Source organism: Nelusetta ayraudi, unplaced genomic scaffold (genome assembly GCF_046127955.1).
Source record: "Nelusetta ayraudi isolate G7.1 ecotype Tasmania unplaced genomic scaffold, CSIRO-AGI_Nayr_v1 ptg000033l, whole genome shotgun sequence".
Classification (NCBI taxonomy): Eukaryota; Metazoa; Chordata; class Actinopteri; order Tetraodontiformes; family Monacanthidae; genus Nelusetta; species Nelusetta ayraudi.
The window spans coordinates 4350997-4372211 of record NW_027466083.1 but is presented as its reverse complement, the minus strand read 5'-3'; the positions used below and the strand labels follow the sequence as shown (position 1 = coordinate 4372211).

At 45.4% G+C, this 21215-nt stretch overlaps 1 protein-coding gene across 4 annotated transcripts in view; it reads left to right on the top strand.

Annotated features, from left to right (window-relative positions):
- dclk1a (doublecortin-like kinase 1a) overlaps positions 1-20841 on the top strand; it is a 43699-nt gene extending 22858 nt beyond the window's left edge. For 2 of the 4 annotated variants that reach the window (XM_076031724.1, XM_076031725.1), the window contains exons 6-16: positions 3766-3860; positions 11874-11955; positions 12426-12598; positions 12684-12803; positions 14309-14455; positions 16042-16175; positions 16376-16453; positions 16591-16687; positions 16766-16846; positions 16945-17058; positions 18514-20841. In XM_076031724.1, coding sequence (XP_075887839.1) covers positions 3766-3860; positions 11874-11955; positions 12426-12598; positions 12684-12803; positions 14309-14455; positions 16042-16175; positions 16376-16453; positions 16591-16687; positions 16766-16846; positions 16945-17058; positions 18514-18795 — 1403 coding nt within the window. In that variant the 3' untranslated portion in view covers positions 18796-20841. Of the gene's footprint in view, positions 1-1443; positions 1628-3765; positions 3861-11873; positions 11956-12425; positions 12599-12683; positions 12804-14308; positions 14456-16041; positions 16176-16375; positions 16454-16590; positions 16688-16765; positions 16847-16944; positions 17059-17166; positions 17241-18513 lie in introns of those variants that run through there. The other 2 variants (XM_076031726.1, XM_076031727.1) reach the window with 2 other exon arrangements.
- Positions 20842-21215: the final 374 nt, after the last annotated feature.

Below are 21215 nucleotides of genomic sequence, written 5' to 3'. Positions count from 1 at the left end.
ATGCAACGCAGCAGGAACACCCATTAGTCGGCTATATTCTTGTTCTGCTCGCCACAAAACGTTGGCCTTTGAATGTGACAGTAAGGAGCAAAAAGAACATTGACGTGTGTTGATTGTCTGTTGAACTTCAAATGAAAGTTAACCTTGATGGAAACTATAGCGTGATGGTTTTAGCTTGACGTGTTCCACCAGCATATGTGAAGGCACATTTGTCATGTGTGTGGTTAAAGGCACAGCTGGGGCGAAGCGGACGCACTCATTTCCCTCACGGCTTCTTCTTCTTCTTCTTCTTCTTCTTCGTCTTTTATTTTTGTCGACGTTAAGTTTATGAGACACGCCGATGGCTCAGTGATGTCTCAATGTGTCATGGCAAAATGAATGCAGAGAAGACTTTCTACTAGTTTACATAAATCTGACTCGTTTGTCTGAAGCAGTTTTCATCTGTCGCATGTGCAGACACACACACAGTATACATCGTCAAAATCAAGATAGTTCTGTGCAGAGTGGTTATGTGTGCAGGAGGAGTTGAGTCAAACTTCAGTCACGTCTTGCAATTAATTGATGGACTGATGGCTTCATTTCATATTATCATCATTTAGTTATCATCATTTTAAAATCTTAATCCTGGACTTTGGTCAACACACCCATGGCTGTTATTTAACTATCCTTAAAATCCAGGTAGACCTCCAGAATGCAGCTGGCTGCATGTTAGCGCTCTGTTTACAGCCTGCTGCAAAAACAACTTTAAAGTTAGAACTTGTCGCACTCACCGCATGTTTGGACGGAGAAAAAACACGGGGAGAGTCTCGTAAGGCAAAACCAACACCTGAGATCTCCCGAGAACAGCATGTGCACATTGAACCATCTGTTTACAGCCTTCTGTAAAAAACAAAACAAAACTCTCTGGATTTAATTTTAACATTTGTAGGTTGCAGAGCGCCTGATCCTTTGAGGTGATGCAATCTGAGATGGAGAAGAAGGAACATGATAGCTGAGTTTGTTGCAAATAACCTGGGAGATGCGCCAGTGCCCCTTATGACATCACAATTTTCCTGATCTCCCCCCCAAAAAAAAAATATTCCCAATTGTTTTCAGTGTCATTTTGAGTGTGTTTACGCGGGCACAATTGTGTTCAGCGTCAATCCACTTGTGGATGTTGCACCCTGGTGACTGACTGCAGATATTCAGACAGGAAACAAACAAAAAAGAGGCTGAATACTGCTTCCTCCCACGTGACCACCGAAGCTCCCGATACTGCGGGCTCTTCTGTCTGTTGTCTGTCCATCAGCAGCGCCAAAAACCCGATCCCGTAGCTTGTCTTAGTACCCCCCCCCACCTCTACACACACACACACACACACACACACACACACACACACACACAGAATATTTCTGTCTCTCTGCTCATCTCTCCTCCCACCTCCATCTCTGGCTCCCCGGTGCGCGTCAGAGTTTGCGCAAGCGGCGTCTCCGCCTCTCCGCTGTGTTGCAGCCCTGAGCTGCGCCGCCGCCGCTCGCCTCCCATTCATCACACTTTTACTATCACACACGGACCGCGCGCGCGTCTCCTGCTCTGCACATCCGCTTGGGACTATCACTGTGTTTCTCCATCATGCTGGAGGTGGAAGGTAGGAACAAAAAAAACAAAAAACAAAACAACAAACAACATCTCATTCGGCTGTTTTATGACAGTCATTATCTTTTTTTTTTTTTTTTTTTTTTAATCTGTTTTTGGCCGTAACCGGCAGATCCCGCTTGGAATTTTCCAGCATGATTATTTCATTTGCGTAAAGTTTCGGTGGATCCGCTGCGGATGCGAATGTTTTCGCTTGGTGACAGCGTGATTTTAAAATGGAAAGCGATCCGGCTGGGATGTTGTCTTTCCGTGTGAAGTCGCTGTCTTGTTAACGAGTTGCGTTGTGTAACAGCGAGGAGTGACTGCCTGCCTGTCTGTCTGTCTGCCTGCCTGCCTGCCTGCCGAGCTGCCTGTCTGTCTGTGTCGAATTCATTCATCAATGGAGAGAGACGTCCAGGAATTGCGGTTCGGAAAGCTTTTCTCCTCGAAATAGTCCGATCCGTTATGCAACGGGGAAGAAAGAGCGAGAGGAGAGGGAAAACACACACACACACACACACACACACACACACACACACACACACACGTGTGTGTTGTGCGTTGATGCTCTTTGAGTCGTCTGTGTTGTATAATTAGGGGGAAAGTTATTTGATCTCAGCAGCAATATTAATATTGTTCGGAGAAGGCGGGGCCACTAACCCTCCAATCACACGTGCTGGTAATTAGGGGAGAAGGTTAAAAAAAAAAAAATCTGGTTTGTCTTCCGGATTTGTGTGGTTATTATGTAAAGCTGTGTTTGTCCCGTGTTTTTATTTGTCTGTCTCATCATGCTCTGAATACTCGACTCGACTCCCCCTCTGGTTCATCATGTTAACGCAAGCAAAGCATTCTGGACTTTTGTTTTTAAAACATTGCTTCGATTTCCATATGTTTTACCCCCCCCCAACGTCAGAGCCCTTTTGTAGCCCCCATGCCTGCTTCCTGGCTTGATGCCTCCAGAAATCATCTGACCTGATGGCCAAAGCTCCTGTGAGATCTCACTGGCCTGCAGGTCAGCTGGGGAGAGTGCGAGTTGACTTGAGGTGAAACGCTGCGTTGTTGCCATGCCTGAGGCGAAACAAAGGAGACAGATTTTATTGGGGGCTGGTTAATGATTTCATTTGTGGCTGTTTTTTTTTTTTTCTCCCTCTGCTTGATTACACACTGAATTCCGGTACAGTGGTAATTAATGTGAAGGTTCTCGTTTTTAAAGGTCTTGTATTGTGCACATTGTTAGACCTTTATTTTTCACCTCAGTCTCCAGTGAAGCAGCCTGATAAAAAAAACAAAAAAAACAACAACTCATAGATGTCCACAATCTAATCTAAATTTAACCCTCTGTTTACGACCTCTGAATAAGGATGCTTGATTTTAGATTTTTTTTGCTTCAACCATTGCTTTGTTGGACCCTCTAGATGTCATGAACAAGGGCAAAACCCTCTCACCTGGAGATTCTCCAGTAAGGTAGAATCCCTTTGTGACATCACAAAGAGCGTATTTGAAGAACCACCCGTCTTAGCTGACACTTTATAGATGGAGCACTCAATTTCTGGGGTTGTTCACCGAAAGGCCAGAGACGCATTATTCTTCGTATAAAAGTCGGGAGGAATTTTGCATATAATGCAACCTTTGATGCAGCGACGCCGCCGGCTTTCTGCCTGCAGCTTGAGAAGTAGATCAGACTCGGTTCACAAGTCCACTGCGTATGATGATGGCGCTGAAAATTAGGACAGAGGTCTTATATATGTTGACATGCCTCCTTGCAGCATTAGGTGGCAGGAACCTCAGAGCAGGTTCCAGCCAAGCGAGCAGCCTTTGTTTCTGGGACGTTTGGAGCAGCAGGATTTGTGTTTTGGCTGCTGTTATAAAAAGAGCAGCGTGGACTCGAGTGCTCTCTTCCTTTATGCCTTCCTCCCCCTCTCCTCTTCCTGCTCCTCCTCCTCCTCCTCTGCCTCATTCATGGGAATGGATCGACGGCGAGGGCGGAAATGTGGGCTGCCGCTGCGAGACTCTGGCACAAACACATATCGCTTCTAGAAAGCATGCTTTGGCGTTCGCAGGCTGGTCTATTTTAACGTCTCAGTCTTACCAAACTCATTCAATGCTGCTCCAATTTTTGTGTCTCTCTCTCTGGGTTTTTCCCCCCACCAGTGAACGGGACACCGGCCAGTCAGCTCTCCACCCCTCATTCGGGAAAGTCTCCCAGCCCCTCCCCGACCAGCCCAGGCAGCCTCAGCCGACGTCGGGTAAGACCAGAACCTGTAGGCAATCACTCACACACACACACACACACACACACACACACACACACACACACACACACACACACAGAGTCAACCTTTAGTGGCACTTTATTTATACGCCGTTGCTTATGTTCTCAGGAAAAGGACAAAGCGGAGACTGAAAGTAGGCCGACAACATCTTAGAAACTGCAACATCGCACCATCTAGAGTGTCTCAGAAAGGGGTCGGGCGTTGACCTTTGACCTCATGCAGTCCCGCTCTGCCGTTTCCGGAGTCTCAGAGAGCGGGTGACGGCTTCCATGCAGTGTTGCTATAGGTTTCCAATGGTTACTCCTCTTCCAATGCTCATTTCTTGTCATTCACTGACCCGTAGCTCTTTCTGTATTTCTTTGGTATTCGTTTGGATGTAACAGAATTGTCAATTTCATGGCAGTCACCATGAGAAAAGTGACTCAACGTCTTGATAAATTATGGTTTTTAAACAATACAGGGCAAAAGGTGTAGGTTTTTCCAGCCACAGGAAAGTAAAAACTACATTTACAGTCATTGTTTGTGCTCTGCCCATTTCCACAGAGTTGTAAATCTAACATATTTTAGCTTTTTTTGGTTTGAGAATTGAGAAAGAAGAAAGTGAATGAGATGCAGTCTAAAAAAACATATTTGTCTTTTCCTCCAAATTTTGCAAGAAATATCAGACTTTTCTCAGCACCATGAGATTTTGATGCTGTTACATCTCTGGTAGTCAAACTACATATGATGCTGTTACTGACAGCGAGTTGCTAACTTGTGCAATATTCACTCCAAAAATGGGGCCGACGATTGGCTGTCATCGGACCTGCTTCAGGTTCTGCTGTAAAGCAGTTTACATTCTCCGTTAGCTGCTAAGCATCAAAAAAATAAGTCTCAATCTGGACCAATAGCTGATATAAGAATTTATTTTTAAATTATTATTATTAATGAGTCATGTCATTTTGTACTTGTCTCTTTGTGAAAGAAAAAAATTAGAAGTACATTTTATACTAGTTCTGTTATGGGTCTCACTTGAGAAGAATCCTTGATCAAAGATTTAACATTAATAATTTGTTTTGTATAGAGAAGCAGCAAGGACATAATGTGCACTATAAAATGGTTTTGGGTTGAAATGGTGAAAACACTTGTGCAGAGAGGGAGCATGCAACTCTAAGGGAGAAAAAAAATCTACAGAGGAAAGTTCATCTATAGGGTTCTGTGTGTGTGTGTATGTGTGTGTGTGTGTAAGTATTTGCTAATCCAGCTCTTGACAGCAAGGATTTGGAGCTTTAAATACCAGCGTCAGTCTTAATCAGACTCTCACAGCGACACTTTAATTTCTAGTCTGTTGCTGATTTATTTCCATCTAGTGTACAGAAAGAACACACACACACACACACACACACACACACACACACACACACACACACACACACACACACACACTTCATCTCATCTCACGGGACAGACAGCGATAGGAAATGTCGCCTGGTTGTGTATTTATAATAGATTTCCGCTTGCATTGTGTGTACTAATTTATACTTGACAGCTGGGCTATAGCCATGATTCATTTTTGCTATTATTCACTCATTCACATGCAGGCAAACAAGGTAGAAAAGGACAGAAAAAAATAGCTCAAAGTTTCCAACCTTTAAAGGTCCCACATTATGCAAAAGTCACCTTAGCAATTTCCAGACAATAATGTGTATTTCTCGCCTGTCAGCGACCCGGCCAGGAAATAAGTCCATCGCTTACTTCTCTTCCTTGCTCTGCTTTTTTCTTTTTTTTTTTTAAAGCGTGCGTGCTAAAGTATAAAGCATAGAGCATATGAACCGCCCCCCTATGCGACATGACAAATGGGGCTGATAAATCCCTGAGACTTCTCCCCGGTGACTCCATCTCAGCCTGCCTTGTATTTTCCCCATGTGTGAGGTCCAAACAGAACATCAGTTTCAGCAGGAAGCTAACACCCGACATTGGGAGTTGTGAAAGGGGCCAATTCTAACCATTTATTTCAAAATCTAAAGGCCAGACAATTAATCGTGTGGGATTAAAATTCCAGAGTGGGTGTGATAAGGGGAAATGGCTTTATATCGGCAGTGTGGCAGGGCTCCATAGGCCACAATAGGCGCAGCATTAAAAATGTATCTCTCGTGCTCGGCAGCGTCGATCTCGTGCTACATTTGATGCACTGGGAAGAATCATTGGCTGGCTGGCTGGCCGGCAAAGGCAGCCCTCGGGCCTCACGACCCATCAGCGATGCTGTTTAATTGATTGAAAGGTCAGCGCGATGGCAGACCCCATTTGGGTTACAGTCACAGCACAAGGTGCACGGCACCCATGGCCGAGAATGCCACAGCTAACCAGCACAAAGGAAGTGGGTCAACACTGATCTCAGAGAGGCAGGACGGTGCACGCAGCCTGTGTGAAATATTCAATCCCACCCCCCGTTCAATCCCCTCATATATTCCTGCTTTGTTCTCATTAAGGACACATGGATCCGGGGTTAACCAGATGTAACCAAACAGATTGAATGGGATGAAAAAGATAGAGAAAAAAAATAGCAGCATCTCCATGCGCGACCGCAGTTCTCAGGGTCTCCTCCGCCGTGCACTTTCCTCATCAAACATGAGCCTCCCACAAATTAGCCTCGCAGCAGCGCTCCGACCTCGGCGCTCTCGGCCTTGTGAGGACGAGGTCATTCCGTCCGAACGTTGGCTCGCAAGCCCAGTGTGCCACGGCCTCAGTGGGAGGGGGAGAAAGAGCCCGGCTCGCAGTCCGTTATCTCGCCTCTGCACTCTGCGGCTCTGTGACAGTGTGATGCCCTCCTTCCTCCTCCTCCCTCCTCCTCCACCTCCCCCTCTCCTCAGCATCTTTCCCTGCATTGCCGCCATCCCTTCTCCTCCCCACCAGTTTCTAATTTCTCTCCGTCGCCTCTCCCGCTCCTGCTCTCGCTAAGCCTGGCAAAGCCCACCCCCACTTCCCCACACGAGAGGGTATTAACTTCACACAGAGCAAATTATATTCCATCATGTCACTCTTTGATGAATTCTAATCTCCTTCGAAAAAAGTAGGCGCCAAGCCCCCCCCCCCCTCCGCTTCTTCTGCGCACATCCTCTCCTTCCTTGTCATCAAAGCGTGTAGCAACGTGAGGCGTCGTGAACGTGGAGTCTACGACGCTTTACTGCAGCTGCAAAACATAAATACAGGATTTTGGTAGCAAGGCCCAAGGAGAAATGAAACTTTTTTTGAACCACTAAAAGCCAGCACAAATCCCTGCAGCCACAGAGCTTTTCTGACCTACAACTCTGAGCGCAGCGTAGATCCATATATTTATAGTTCACCTCGTCCGACATGTGTTTAAGCACTCAGAGGCACTTTGCAGCCTGATGTAGGTTGCTCACACAGCTCAGGCCGTCCCAATCTATTTTCCCTGGGCAGGACATACAGACGTGATGTTGCGCAGTGGCCTTTTCCTCCCCCCAGCCCACTCCCGCACTTTTTAACACGTGCACGCCGCTACAGGCACAGGCCTTTGCTGAAAGTGCACAGAGAATCACTTACACGCTCGTGTGCGCTTCGGTTTAAAAAAAAGGGGCGGCGGTTGACCATTTCGTAACACTTTCCAACACGAAATCTCCATTTGCACATAAGCAATTTCCTGCCTTTCCATGCATTTGATGCATGCTGGTGTGACCCCTTTTTTTTTTTTTTTACATGAATCAAAGCGTCAGAAGTGTGATGAAATGGTCTACATTCACAGTCGAGCACCTCCCCCCATCCTCTGATAGTCTCTTCAGAACTGCTAGCCTGAGCGAGGGCACCTTAACTTGCTCTATTTGTATTGCTTCAATATTTCATTAACATGGCAAACCAGCTGGGATGCCCCCCCGCCAAACCCTCTGGATGAAATTCTCGTATCTGGTAAAGAGCTTGCAGGAAGTGTTTGTAAAGTGGAGGGAGAGTTTGAGAGGTGATTGGTCAAAGCTGTTGCCTTTCATGCGAACGACTCAATCAGATCTGTGGCTCCTAGTTTAGCCTTGCTGCTAAATCTATTGTTGAACTGGGCGACATTAGCTGTGTCCCCCCCGCCTTGTTTAACTCTCTCCACAGCCGGTTGTAAGTAAAGCAAGCACGCTTTCCCACACAGAAAAAAAAAGCCTTTAGTGATGTTTTTTGTCACTCCTTTCAAAAATGAAAATGCCCCCCAGCTGTGACAACGCAGCCATTACTGCAACACAAGCAGATCTTTTTAGCAGTGACTTGGCCGGCAACCGCTTCCTCTTCTTCTGCTTTCTCTTCTTCTGTTTCCTTGCAGTGATTACTTCCTGGTTTTGGTCAAAAACTAAAAGCAAGCTGATTGGTTTACATAATATAATTTTAAGATTGATTATAAATGTTCTCTGTTGGATCTCGACATGGTGGATGAGCTACAGTTCAGTTGCAGAACCCCCTAGATGCGTGATCCCATGTTTTAATGTAAATGAAACCAGGTGGATCTGGTGAATAAGCCAACATGTTGAACATGTCACAACTTGTGGCTCCACGTGTAAAGGCTTTGGTAAGGAAATAATGGAGCACAGTGACTGACAGTCGAGCGAGGAGTCACACAAAGCCGTTTGCCAGCGGGACAGTCAGGTGGCAGGTTCATGTGAGTGTACGAGAGACAGCGAGCGCTAATAGTCAGCTGTAGTATGACATCCACATCCTCTCACCATTGACTCATTCACATCCACTACCCATTGAATTGCATGCTCCACCTCTCAATATCACCAACCACGTTTTTTTTTTGTAGGGTGATTCATGAATTAATTAAATTGTGTGTGTGTGTGTGTGTGTCTCAGTGTGTCTCAGTGTGTGTTTGAGTGTGTGTGTGTGTGTGTGAGAGAGAGAGAGAGAGAGAGAGAGACGAACTGTGTGAATAAGTCTGTTGTGAACCTGAGATTGTATCATCGCCGTCCCGTGAGCGTGCTGTTCTTTTATTTGTTATCTGGCTGTATTACTCCGTCTCATTTCATGTTGTGTTGATGTAGGTTTGTCTCATTTTTTTTTGTTTGTTTTGTTGTGTTCAATTTTTTTTTTTCTTTTTGGTTTTTCACACCTGCCGAAGTGACTGGCTGTTCCGCATGAGGTCTCCTGGTGAATACAAACACTGAAGCATGGGCCCTTTAACACTGAGATCCGGCTAATTACAATCTTGGATGTTTCAAACCAGATTCCTAATAACATATCTTTCAATCTCCATCCACCCTGATCAAACCATTGAATCTTCCATAAGGCCCTTGGCATGTTTTGTTGCGCCTATGAGTCAGTTGTGTTCTGGTTCCGGATCTGATGTGAGACCACCAGCTCTTCCCGGCTCATTCGTTTCCATTTGTACTTTCTTCGCTCGCTGTTTAATTTTCCATGTGTTGATGTTATCATTAAATTCACTGTCATTTCATTTTCATTTTGTGTCTTGTCTTTCTTCTCGTGACCATCATTTGTGTTGTGTTTCTCCCCTCCCCCAACATTAGGACTGCACATATTACACAGACTGACAATCACAATTTGATGATGCCACGTGTTAGTGCTGTCAGGTTCATCCCATTGCCGCCGTTTCGGATGAAGTCATTTCTTAGCCTAGAGAAGGATTCCTTGATCTGTTTTTTTTTTTTTTTTTTAATTCTCCCTGAAGCATTTAATCACAATCCTGTGGGATTTGGTGTCCTTAAGGATTGGGGTTAGAAAACATCCCTGTGTCCAACTGACACAGCAGAGGGACTCAATCCCTGAAGTGTGTTGATCTCATCAGATGAGTCGAATAGATTATATTTCCCTTCTGTCTAGACTCCATAATAAGAGCCCAGAAATGTAATTAAAGCTGCAAGCAGCGCTCAAGGGACTGAGCCTGCTGTGTCCCGCTGACACCTGCCGATGCCTGCTGGCACCTGCCAATGTCCGCTAACCTCTCGGACGCCGTTGTCGCCATCAAACCCCTCAATAAACTTTCTGCAGGGTGACTGTTTGAGGTGGAGGCCCCGATGAAACAAATTACTGATTTATCTGTGCGTCGCTGGAAACAGTCACATGGATCTGGGTGGCTGCCATTGTTTCTGTAGGTGGCGCTGTAGAGCCATTCCTCATGTTTGTGAAAAACATTCACCATTCTGGACCCGTGTGGCAAATTTGCTGAAATTTGAAGCATGTTTAGTGGATGAAATGTGGACTGAAAGAGGTCTCATTAATCATGTGTGTAAGCAAATTACGCAAATCGTGCACTTCCTGTTTGTCAGTGAAGGTTGACATGTGTGATTTGTCGACCTTGATGAGACAAACCTGAGACAAACGTGAGTTTTTGTTTTATGACTTTTAGGACCTTCCTAATGGCGGTGGGAGTCATTTATGTATGCAGGCAGTGCAGCAGCTGCGCCATGTCTCCCCCCGACCTGACCAATTTAAAAAAAAACAAACATACTATAGTATGTTTTTTATGGGGCCAAAATTTTTTTTAAATTATTTTAAATTGCCTGAAATTTACCAAAATGACAGTCCTATGATAGTTTAGCATTAGATGGAGTGGTAGAACGCAAAATCTCAACATGTAAAAATCAAGGCACCATACAAAATGTGTGTTTGTTTCTTTCTTTTTTCGGACAAACAATACTAGTAACAAAAAATAAATGACCGTAAATGACCGTCCTATGATAGTTAAGCATTTCATTTTAGTTGTGTTCGAGGCAGGTGCCACGAGCCCCCCCCGATATCTGTGTTCTCCTGCTGTGAGAATCTTGGCTCAGCTGGCTCTATTTGTTTTGTATTTTTATTTGTACTTCGAGAACAAAAGTTAAGTAAAAACATTAGAAGAGAGAAAAAGAGGAGAAAACAGAGGACACGGTCAGGATCAAACCCGGCGCCTCAGATAACTCACACCTTGCCATAGACTGTAGCATAGAGCTGTTATTGTACCCTTCCAGAACTCTGTTGCAAAGACCTAAACTGGTTTGCTGGAACCTGTAAACAGAGGACTAAACATGATGTGTTCTGGGGTTGTACAAAGTTTTGTTGCCCCTCCCCCACACCCACACCCACACCCACCCCCACCCTCTCATAATGTGTCCTAAAAGGTTTGGTCCACTGGAGCAAAGGTAGGAAAAATAAAGATTTAGCGCAGTGTACAGTATGATGCCCTGAAAACCACAGTGTGTTGTTTACTGCTCGAGGGCCAAAGGAGCAGAGCACAGTATATGGAAAGAAAATGTTCTTTTTACAAAAACAGGAAAGTATCCAAGGTGCAAGACCACCACCCACAAGCCACCAGCCTTTTCTTTCCAAGCCGAGGGTGGAAAAAAAAAATCTGTATTATGATAAATCCGGTAGCTGGAAGATAGACGCGAGTGGCTGAAGGACACAAATTTGAGAGCCGGGCCGACTCTCATTTCCGACCAGACCCCCGTTCCCAACCCCAGCTGCTTCCATGACAACCAGACAGAAGGTTAGGAGGTGGAGGGAGTAATGAGGTTTTGTTGTCAGATAGCAGCAGACGCCGAAATCTCACCACTCTAGTGTAACATAATCACCCCACTGCTCACTCTCTCCAGTGGTCTCTGGGTTCAATTCTAAACACGGCAATAAGAATCTCTCTGTGTGCCTTGGTGGAAATATGATAGAAAGCTGCAGTTGGACGGTTAATACCTTCTATATTATAAAAACAGGGCAGCGCTTCTTTCATTTGGTGCAATTAGCTCAGTAGCTTAAGGCAAATCTGTACCGGCTCTGTTGTGAGCGCTCAGCAACGGTGCAACAAACAGACTTGCGAGCACAAGGACAGACCACGGATGATCTGAGGATGAGTCGAGTCGAGTCTTTCATCTATTTTGGGAGGTGCCTGTCTTGTTAGTGCTGAAATTTCCACAGAAGGGTTTGTCTTATCGTTGTTGGTGCCTGTTGTCAAACTTTAAGTCATTCAGAGGGGAAAAATGCAAATGCTAATGATCCTCAAGGCCTCTGCTCCCTCCTCCTCTGCAGGGCTCCCAGGGTTCTTCCACATCCCTGTCTTCCACTAAGGTCTCCAGCTCGGTGGAGGATGGCGACGGGCCTGTGAATGAAGGTGAGTGGAGCTCATGTGCTCATGTAATGAGGAGCGGCCCATCTGCTCGCCGGTGGGCCGGGGCGTCGTGGGTTTTCTTTTGCAAATGTCGCGCACTGAATCACAGCGCTGCCCTCTGATTCATCGACGTCCTTCTCATTTGAACATAACATTCTCGAGTTCACGTTTCTCACCCGCTGTGTTCATTTGGCGAATGTGTGTGAGTCACCGGGTTATTTTTTTTTCAAAATAGCAGTGAAAGTTATTTAAAATGCTGTAGTAAATTCCTTCATGCTCGCAGCGTGAAGCAGCATGCTATTATTCCGATGTCGTTAAAATAAATGAATGAGTGGCCATAAAAACTGCCGGAACGACTCCATTAATGAGGCACTCCAGGCCCCTTATACAAACCGACTGCAAATCTATTTATGATTCAATGTTCTAGACGTTTGTTCGAAACCTTGTGTTTTTTTTTTCCTCCTCTCCCGCAGTTGAGGTCCTGCTCGACGAGGTTCCAGCCGTGCCGTCCTACATCTCCGACCGCTACAAGGTGGGACGAATGTTGGGCGACGGCAACTTTGCAGTGGTGCGGGAATGCGTGGAGCACAGCACGGGACGAGAGTACGCGCTAAAGATCATCAACAAGGGCAAATGCAGAGGAAAGGTAAGCTGCAGCTCGGGACAGCTGGTGACTCTCAGTCCAGATTGTTTTCGAGGTGCTACTAACTCTGTCCTCACTCTGTTTGCAGGAGCACATGATTCAGAATGAAGTGGCCATCCTGCGCCGGGTCAAACATCCAAATATTGTCCTGCTCATAGAGGAGGTGGACACTTACAGCGAACTGTATCTGGTCATGGAGCTGGTCAAGGTGTGTTGTCATGTTTTTTTAATGTTCCGATGTGAGCAAGTTATTTCAAGATTCCCACATCCAACATCTGGCAAAAGTTGCAGAATCACAGAGGGTTTACATGCAGTGAATGATATTATTACAACATAGGAAAAAAAAATCAAAAATATTTATAGACAAGCATAAAAATAAGGCAAAACAGTTGGAAAACCTCAACAAACAGATGTAAGCATTATGAATGTTGCTCAATTTGACCTGAATCCTGCACAGAAGAACAGCGTGAATCTGAATAAATATAAATAGATAATAAGCAGAAGCAGCGGTGACGGCACAAATACCACAATCTTGAGTTCAATGAATAATGATGTTTGCAGAGAAACGCTCTTAATTAGGAGATTGTTGTGTCGTGAAGGGTTTTTTTCAGTCCTTCCGTGTGATGCAGTTCAGGGTTAGTGACGATCCCTAACAAATAATACATGTTGGTCTGCCATACACGCTGCCGCCACGTTCATCAGGCCTGGTTTGAGGCAGGTAGGAGCGAGAAGGCTGAATCGGTCGCAGTCTTCGTGCAGCTGCTGATGCAAAGGATCAGTTCCAACCGGTCACACAGCCTCAGGAGAACCAACCCGTGGCCCCCGGAGCGCTCGTGCGGTCACATTATTCCCCGCCTGCCCGTTCGTTTCGAAGTGGAGAGAGATGCTCGTGCATAATTCAGGAGGCAGGAATGTGATCCATCTGTTCCCGTTGCAGTGTGGAGTACTACAGAATATAGATGAGAGGCAATCTGCGGAGGAAGTGTGTCTGTGCTCACGCACACGAGGTGGGTCCTCGGGAGAAGGATGGAGGATGGAGGGGAGGGCCGCCCATGAATGGGACAGAAAGAGAGGCTTTTCTTAACTCTTTCTTAACTCTTCTTTTCTTAACTGTTATGACTGGCAGGCAGGTGTGAGTCTCTGAGTTGAGTGCTCAGGCTTCATATATAATTGCATGGAGACATCTGACACACTGCTGGTTATGACTGGGTTTGCTTGATGTGTTACAAACTTGGTTGTTGTTTTTTTTAACTGCCTGAAGTCATTGTAGATGTTTTGGTTGATCTTTGATTGAAAAAAAAACCCAAAACCATTCTACTACTAATACTAAACTCGAAAGTGCAGACAGAGATCTAACATGCAGGGAGGGAGGGAAGGAGCAGTGCAGAGAAGGCTGAGGTGCACAAGACCGACGGTGGCAAAAATCCCAGGGGTGGAAGAAGACATTGGGTATTAACAGAAGAAATAAAGTGAAAGGGAAACATGAAAGACAGGCTTTATCCCTGCAGCTGCTAAAGCCCTCGCCACTAAATCCACCTCTCCACTCAAAAAGGCTCCTCCGCAGAAAGGAGCAGCAACTGCAGACGCCTGGAGTGGAGTGTGTCAGGCTGCGGGGCATGAAAGAGGCACAGGAAAGAAGAGAACAGAGAAACCTGCCAAGTTTGTTCCTTGCACTTTGCAGTCCGCTCATCCGCAGGGATTTTCTCTCCACAGGGGGGCGATCTGTTCGACGCCATCACCTCTGCCAACAGATACACGGAGAGAGACGCCAGCGGCATGCTCTACAATCTGGTCAACGCCATCAAATACCTCCACAGCCTCAACATTGTGCACCGAGACATCAAGCCAGAGAACCTGCTGGTGAGTGCGTGCACACACACACACACACACACACACACACACACACACACACACACACACACACACACACACACACACACTGGTGTCCACAGCACTTCATTCCATTCACGCTCCAGTGTGGCCACGCTAGTCGTCTCTCTGTCACTCTCTTCCTTCTCCCTTTTCTCAGTGAACAGTCAGCTATCACTAACTCTCACTCTGGTCTGCAGACCAGACAAGGGAAGGGATGACTCATCCCTGCTGCCCTCACACCTCACGCACAATCTGTCTCCAGCCAGCCACCCTTTCCTTTTGAGCCTCCCTTCACTAAACAACGACCCTTTCAGTCAAAATCAGCTGTTTCTTTACACGCTGTTCCCTATTTCAAAAGTTCAACATAATCCCCCTTTTTTGGTGGCGGCAGGGGAGTGAGGGGTGTTGGCGGGGGGGGGATTATTCCTCTGGTGTAGAGTCCTGCAGCCTGCTGTGATGACTTGTCCAATAAAGTCACAAGTGTGCCCCCTTGTAACACCACAGAATGCTGATTTTCACGACCACTTGTTGCAGCACATGTTTTGTGAAGTGTAGTAAGCGATAGAGGGAGAGAATATATTTTTTTCTTATTTTGGGGGAGGTTTGGGGGTTGTTAGGAAACATTTTGATTTTATCGATGCATATTTTCGGATCTTTAGGTGTCTTTCAAATTCTGGCACCTGAGTCCCTGAGGAAAAAAACACCGTCTTTCCTTCTCTCTCTCTCTCTCTCTCTCTCTCTCTCTCTCTCTCTCTCTCTCTCTCTCTCCCTCTCTCTCTCTCTCTCTTTTTCTCTCTCTCTCGTCCCTTGGCTATCACACATGAGATCCACATCCTCCCTGTGCAGCATCTCGGTCCAGATTATTAGATGTGATAAACTGTGTTGTAAGCTTTCATTTCCCCCCTTTGCTGATTTGTCCATTTAATGATGGTCCTATTTGTTGGCCACCTGAGGGCGCCACATCTCCTAACAATGACATCCCACGGATAAATCCTGAAGCCAGTTCATGCTTCAACAGAGATGAGTCGAGTTAAAATTGCTTTAAATTTGTTTCTGGTGATTCTTTTTTTAAATAATACAGTCATAGTTTTGCCCAGGCTCACTCATTGACTCACTGTGTATGTTGGCCAGCTGCTGTTGCTAACTCTGTCTCTTTGACGGTGAGCAGCTCCAGTGCAGTGGGTTTGTAAGAGCCTTTTGCCAAAAACAGACTTTGGAGTTTGCTGAATTTAAACCGTGTGAGTTTCGTGAGCTGAAACCAGGCAGTTACGTGAAGGACTGGGATGTGGGTTTTTAAATTTCTATTTCAGGGGCTGTTGCTCTTATTAAGATAAATCACAACCGATTCTAAACCTCCAAAGGGCTCAAGTATGAATCAGATGAAAAAATTAATCTGAGATGCGCTGAGAAGTTTGACACACAATCTATAGATGAGTTATTCTTGCATTACCATGGAATAGTGTTTTTGTTTTCGCATTTTCACACCAGAAAGAGGCCGTTCATCTTCAAACGCTGGTTGCGTCTCCCTGCACCTGAGAGATTTGTGTCTTTAACAACATGGACTTTTCTTTCAGGTGTATGAGCATGCAGATGGCAGCAAGAGCCTCAAACTGGGAGACTTTGGCTTAGCAACTGTGGTGGACGGACCCCTATACACCGTCTGTGGGACCCCGACATATGTAGCACCTGAAATCATCGCAGAAACAGGGTAAGAGCGGGAGGGCCTCGGTTAGGAAAGCAAGCATAGATTTCTTAAATATTTTGGTGCAATCTGGGCTTTCAGTTCTTTATTCCAATGATGCAGCCTAATATTATTAATGAAAGTAAATAGTATATTTAAGGCAACATTGTTTTCTTCTTTACTTGAAAAACTGAAGTTAAGTCTATTTGTGTGTTGTGTTTGTGCAGGTATGGCCTTAAGGTGGACATCTGGGCAGCTGGAGTCATCACCTACATCCTGCTGTGTGGTTTCCCGCCCTTCAGAGGGTAAGTTGCACAAGAAAGAAACACTTAACATCTGCGCAAGCAGGTCTGGCTTCTTGGTACTTAGTCAGTCAGTGAGAATGCGACAGCCCATGTGCGCAGCCAGTCACAATCAGAGATGTCATTTCTGCTGCTTGCAGGAGCAGTGAAGATCAAGAAGTGCTCTTCGATCAGATCCTGATGGGACAGTTAGAATTCCCCCTGCCGTACTGGGACAACGTGTCGGAGACAGCCATGGTGAATACCTCCATCCTCTTCACAGGCTTCACAGTTGGAAGCATCAAACTGACGAGCTGTTGTGTTTTCCTGCTCAAGGAGCTGATCAGATCCATGCTGGAGGTGGAGGTGGACCAGAGGTACACGGCGCTGCAGGTCCTGGAGCACCCCTGGGTCACTGTAAGTGCTGCGCGAGATAGAACTCATTTGCAGCTAATTCATTTTTGAAATATTTTCCCCCACTACAGCTCTCATGTTGTTTTCTCCACCCGATGCAGGACGAAGGCGTGTGCGAGAACGATCATCAGCTGTCAGTAGCAGGGAAGATCAAGAAGCACTTCAACACCAGCCCCAAGGTCAACGACACCACCGCCGGAGTGTCGGTCATTTCTGTAAGTCGCTGCCACAGAAAAACAAAAGCAGAAAGTGACAAAGCGGCAAATAAAAAACAACAACTTTCCTACTCGAGGTTGATTTTCCTGGTTTCTCTTTGTGTTCAGCTGGATGACAGCTTTTCTATGCAGAGATCCGGGTCTCTGGATTTCTACCAGCACCCGGCCATGTACTGGATAAGGTACGGCAGGTTTCCATGGAGACACCAGCCAGCGATAACAAACTAAACTAGCGTCTCGAAAAACTGCTCCCGCCCCCACCCCTCCCTCATGCGTGCCTGCTGCCCTGCTGATTGGCTGCCGCTATGCTGTTTGTGTCGGCTTCATGCTGCCGCTGTGTGGTCCCTGTGCTCAGTTCCCCAATTATTTGTTTGTTTGTTTTTGTTTTTGTCTTTTGTGGGGTGGGTTTTGCCCGTCCTGTTATGTCTCCGCACAGCAACATCTCAGTGAATCAGCCGCTTCCCGTTGTCCTTCTGGAGCCTTTTGTCCTCGCGTCTCCGTCTCACGTTGTGTCTTTCGTAACAAAGTGTGCAAATGCTTTTCAGCCGGTTCCTTTTTCAGCCCGTTTTCTGTGCGAATGCTGCCTCCCGAAAAAGAACGGAGCCCGTTCCCCTTGTTGACCCTGTCGCTGTGTCGCTGGATGTCTTGCTCCTCACCTGGCTGCCTCCCACTAACACCCACTGCTAACCACCAGCTCCTGCTACACACTGCAGACAGTTGGAGGGCCAAGAGATGCTTGACTTTTCCCTCTGATATTTGCACTGCACGGACATTCACAACAGGAGTCAATCATTTAATTCAGATTCAGTTCATGTCGTGACTAAATTATTAATGATCTAGCACCTTTCACAAGTAGAGATCAGCAAATGCTTCACAAGTAAAGAAACAGACACAGAATAATAAAACAGAAAAGTGAGCAAAAATCTAAAGACCTAACAACCTTTGTCTAAGTGAAAGCAGGCTTGAATTGAAAATAAGTCTTACCTGCAAATTTGTAATACAAAATACTAAATATTGTCACTCACTTGTTCACTTGGTAAATGTGAGACTTTGGCCACAAATATGAAGTATTTTTTTAAGAAACATTTCTATTTATAACTTTGCAGACATCTTCTTCAAGTCACAGACTGAAGTCTGCTTTTCACAGATCAGCGATAAATTCAGATGCTTTAAAGCCCAAAGGAAAAAACTGCAGGCTTTGAATAAAGAGTAATTTAATTTACGATGTTGCTGATGATCTATCATGGTTGTTGTACGTTCTCAATTTAACATTACCTCAATTTAGAAAGACATAAGCTATCTTTTCACTCAGATAAGTCACAGCAATCGTTTTTGGAACTAATTCCTCAACTGCAGTTTCCAACTCATAAACAAAACACCACCCAAGCTCTTTTGGTCCTCCACTCTGGATTTCTGGACCGAATCATGATGTCCCTGTCTCTCTCCCACCCTCAGGCCACCCCTCTTGATAAGGAGGGGCAGGTTCTCGGACGAGGACGCCACCCGGATGTGAAGCAGCCGCTGCCTTTCCACATGACGCCGACCACGACAACATCGCCGACCGAGACGCCGCTGGCAACGCCCCCCCGTTGCCTCCTGGGCCTGCCCACGGCCCCCCTCTCTCTGACCCCTGACACTTGCTCTGACCCTTCCCCGAGCCCCAGCCTCCGCTCTGACTCTGATGACATCTCCATCAGCTCGGCCAGCACCGCCCCCTCGCCCAACTCACCCTTCTAGCGAGGAGGTGAGGAGGAGGAGGAAGAAGAGGAGAAGGAGGAGAGACGCCCACTTCTCCACAGCCTCTAATTTGCTGCTGCTGGTGGGGTTGAGGGTGGAGGTTTGGAAAAAAAAAAAAAAGAAAGAAAAAAAAAACCCAATGGGGTGGAGGTGGGGGGTGAAAATAGGTAAAGAACTTTTGGATCAGAGTGTGGAGAGAGGGAAGAAGAGAGTGGGAGGAAGACTAAAGAGGCAAAATGAAACAGGGATGAGGTGAAAGAAGGGAAGATTTTTATTTCTTTCAAAGTTGTCTCATTTGCGCACACGTTGCAGAGCTCAAGGAGTGAGAACGGGTTATCAACCCCTCAGTGATGATCTGGGCTCAGCACGGACACTGGCTAGCGGGGGCCCTGCCGCTCTACAAGGCAACATGAGAGTACGGACCAGTGTTCACATTTTGTTGAACCTTATTTATTTGTTCTTTATTCGCTGCATTTTTCTTAAATTTTCTTCTTCTTTTTTTTTTTTTTTTAAAGTTTCCCCCTCCGACCTTTTCTGAAGAAGGATAGCTGTGTGGACTTGTGCTACAAAGAACGTAGAAGTAGAGTCGAGATTTTTTTTTTCTAAGTAAGTAGTCGACCCGATGTACGAGGTAGATGTGTGGAAGTGAGAGCTACACGGTAGGGAGTCTTTTCTCGCAGAGCGCGTTCCAAACACCCAGAGCATCAACCACAGATCAAGGATGGCACTTTGTGCTATTTGCGTGCTCCGGAACACACAGCATCGGCCTTGCCTTCCTGTAACGCTGACTATCGGTATTACAGTTTATATTCTAACACAGACTGCTGTCAAGACAACAATGGTGCGTTTGATTTCAATCAGCTATTCATTTAGTGTGTCTCAAAAAACACCGAATCTGGCAGCATTCAGCTGCTCGTGTAGCAACATTTGAACATTTTTATTCCTCCATACACACAATTGTTGATTTTTTTTGTGCAGAATCATATATCTCTTAACCTTTTCGCGAGATTGTGTGCACACAGGAAGACGTGTTTACATTTTTATTTTTTTTTGACAATGGAAAGGCGTATGACACCACTTTTTTCCAGCATTAAAGAAAAGTATACCAGTTGCAAACATGGTGCACAAATTTTGTCTCTTTCAGATGGTGAATGGTAAATAATAAACTGTTAACAGGGACTGCCTTTTTTTGCACAAAGTGCTGCAGTTCATTGCAGTCTAAAACAGTGTGGAAGGAAAAGCAGCACTGATGTCAGAGAACCAGCAGCATTCACGGGAAGCAGTGGAGGCAAAATTTAATGCAGAGAGAATTTATTTCAATTCTGTACAACCTCATTCATTGCTTCATTAATGCAGATGAAAGCATGACAGATATACAGTAGCCTATTCTTATATTAAAAAACAGTTTTGTGATGACGTATTGTTTACACGTTGTATGTAAATAACATAATTTTATTTATTTTGATAGTTCACAATACAGGTTATTTCTTTACTAGTAGTGGTTCTGACAGGACTGGAGAAAAAAATGAACATAACAAAAACAGTCGTACATGTGTCGTACATCGAACAAAAAACAAAACAAAACAACAACAGTAGAGGAATGCGTTACGTCCGGCAAACTGGTTGAATAGACGAGGACTTTTTCAGTCCAGTTTAGATGGAGTGACCACCTTCTTGGAACAGCGCCACCTCCTGTACAAAATGAAGTTGCATTCCCATCGTTACACTGATTGGGGACAAAGGGGAAGAGAGATCCCTCTGGTCCAAACTGCTCCCCCCCCACTGTCGCTCCACCTGTCTGTCAGTGTTCCGTGTTTCCTCTCATGCTCACTCATGGACAGTAACGTGCTGCCGTGCCGACGAGATCAGTGTGAAGTTGTCGTGCTGTTTAATTCACACTCTCCGGCACACAAGCACGTGAGGTTCGCCAAAGTGCTCTCACAGCTGCACCACAGTATTACAACCTGCCGCAATACCTGTACCTCTGTTCAGCAATGGTCTATAAATGATAATAGTAATAATAATAATAAAAAAAATGTTTCAAGAGCAAGTTTTCGGTCTCTTTTTAATGGCTGCTGTAGTTTTTTTTTTTTTTTTTTTTTTTAAATAACCCTTTTATTTATGTTGTCATACAGTATGATTTGAAATATCTTTACAGGGATTAGTTTTTTTGTTGTTGTCTTTTTCAAGCCCAGAAAGATTTGAAGCTAAATACACCGGGAGAGAGAGTCAAATTGTGAAGTCTGCGGTGGTGCAGTGTGATTATTTCAACTAGTTAGTCATTGGTGATGCGGGTTCAAATCTTCCCTCTTACTAGGTTGTTTTCAATTCGTGATTAAATTCATGAATAGAAAGTTAAATTAATGCACACATAAATTATTATTCACCAGATAATTTAAGGCCCTGCGATGAACTGGCCA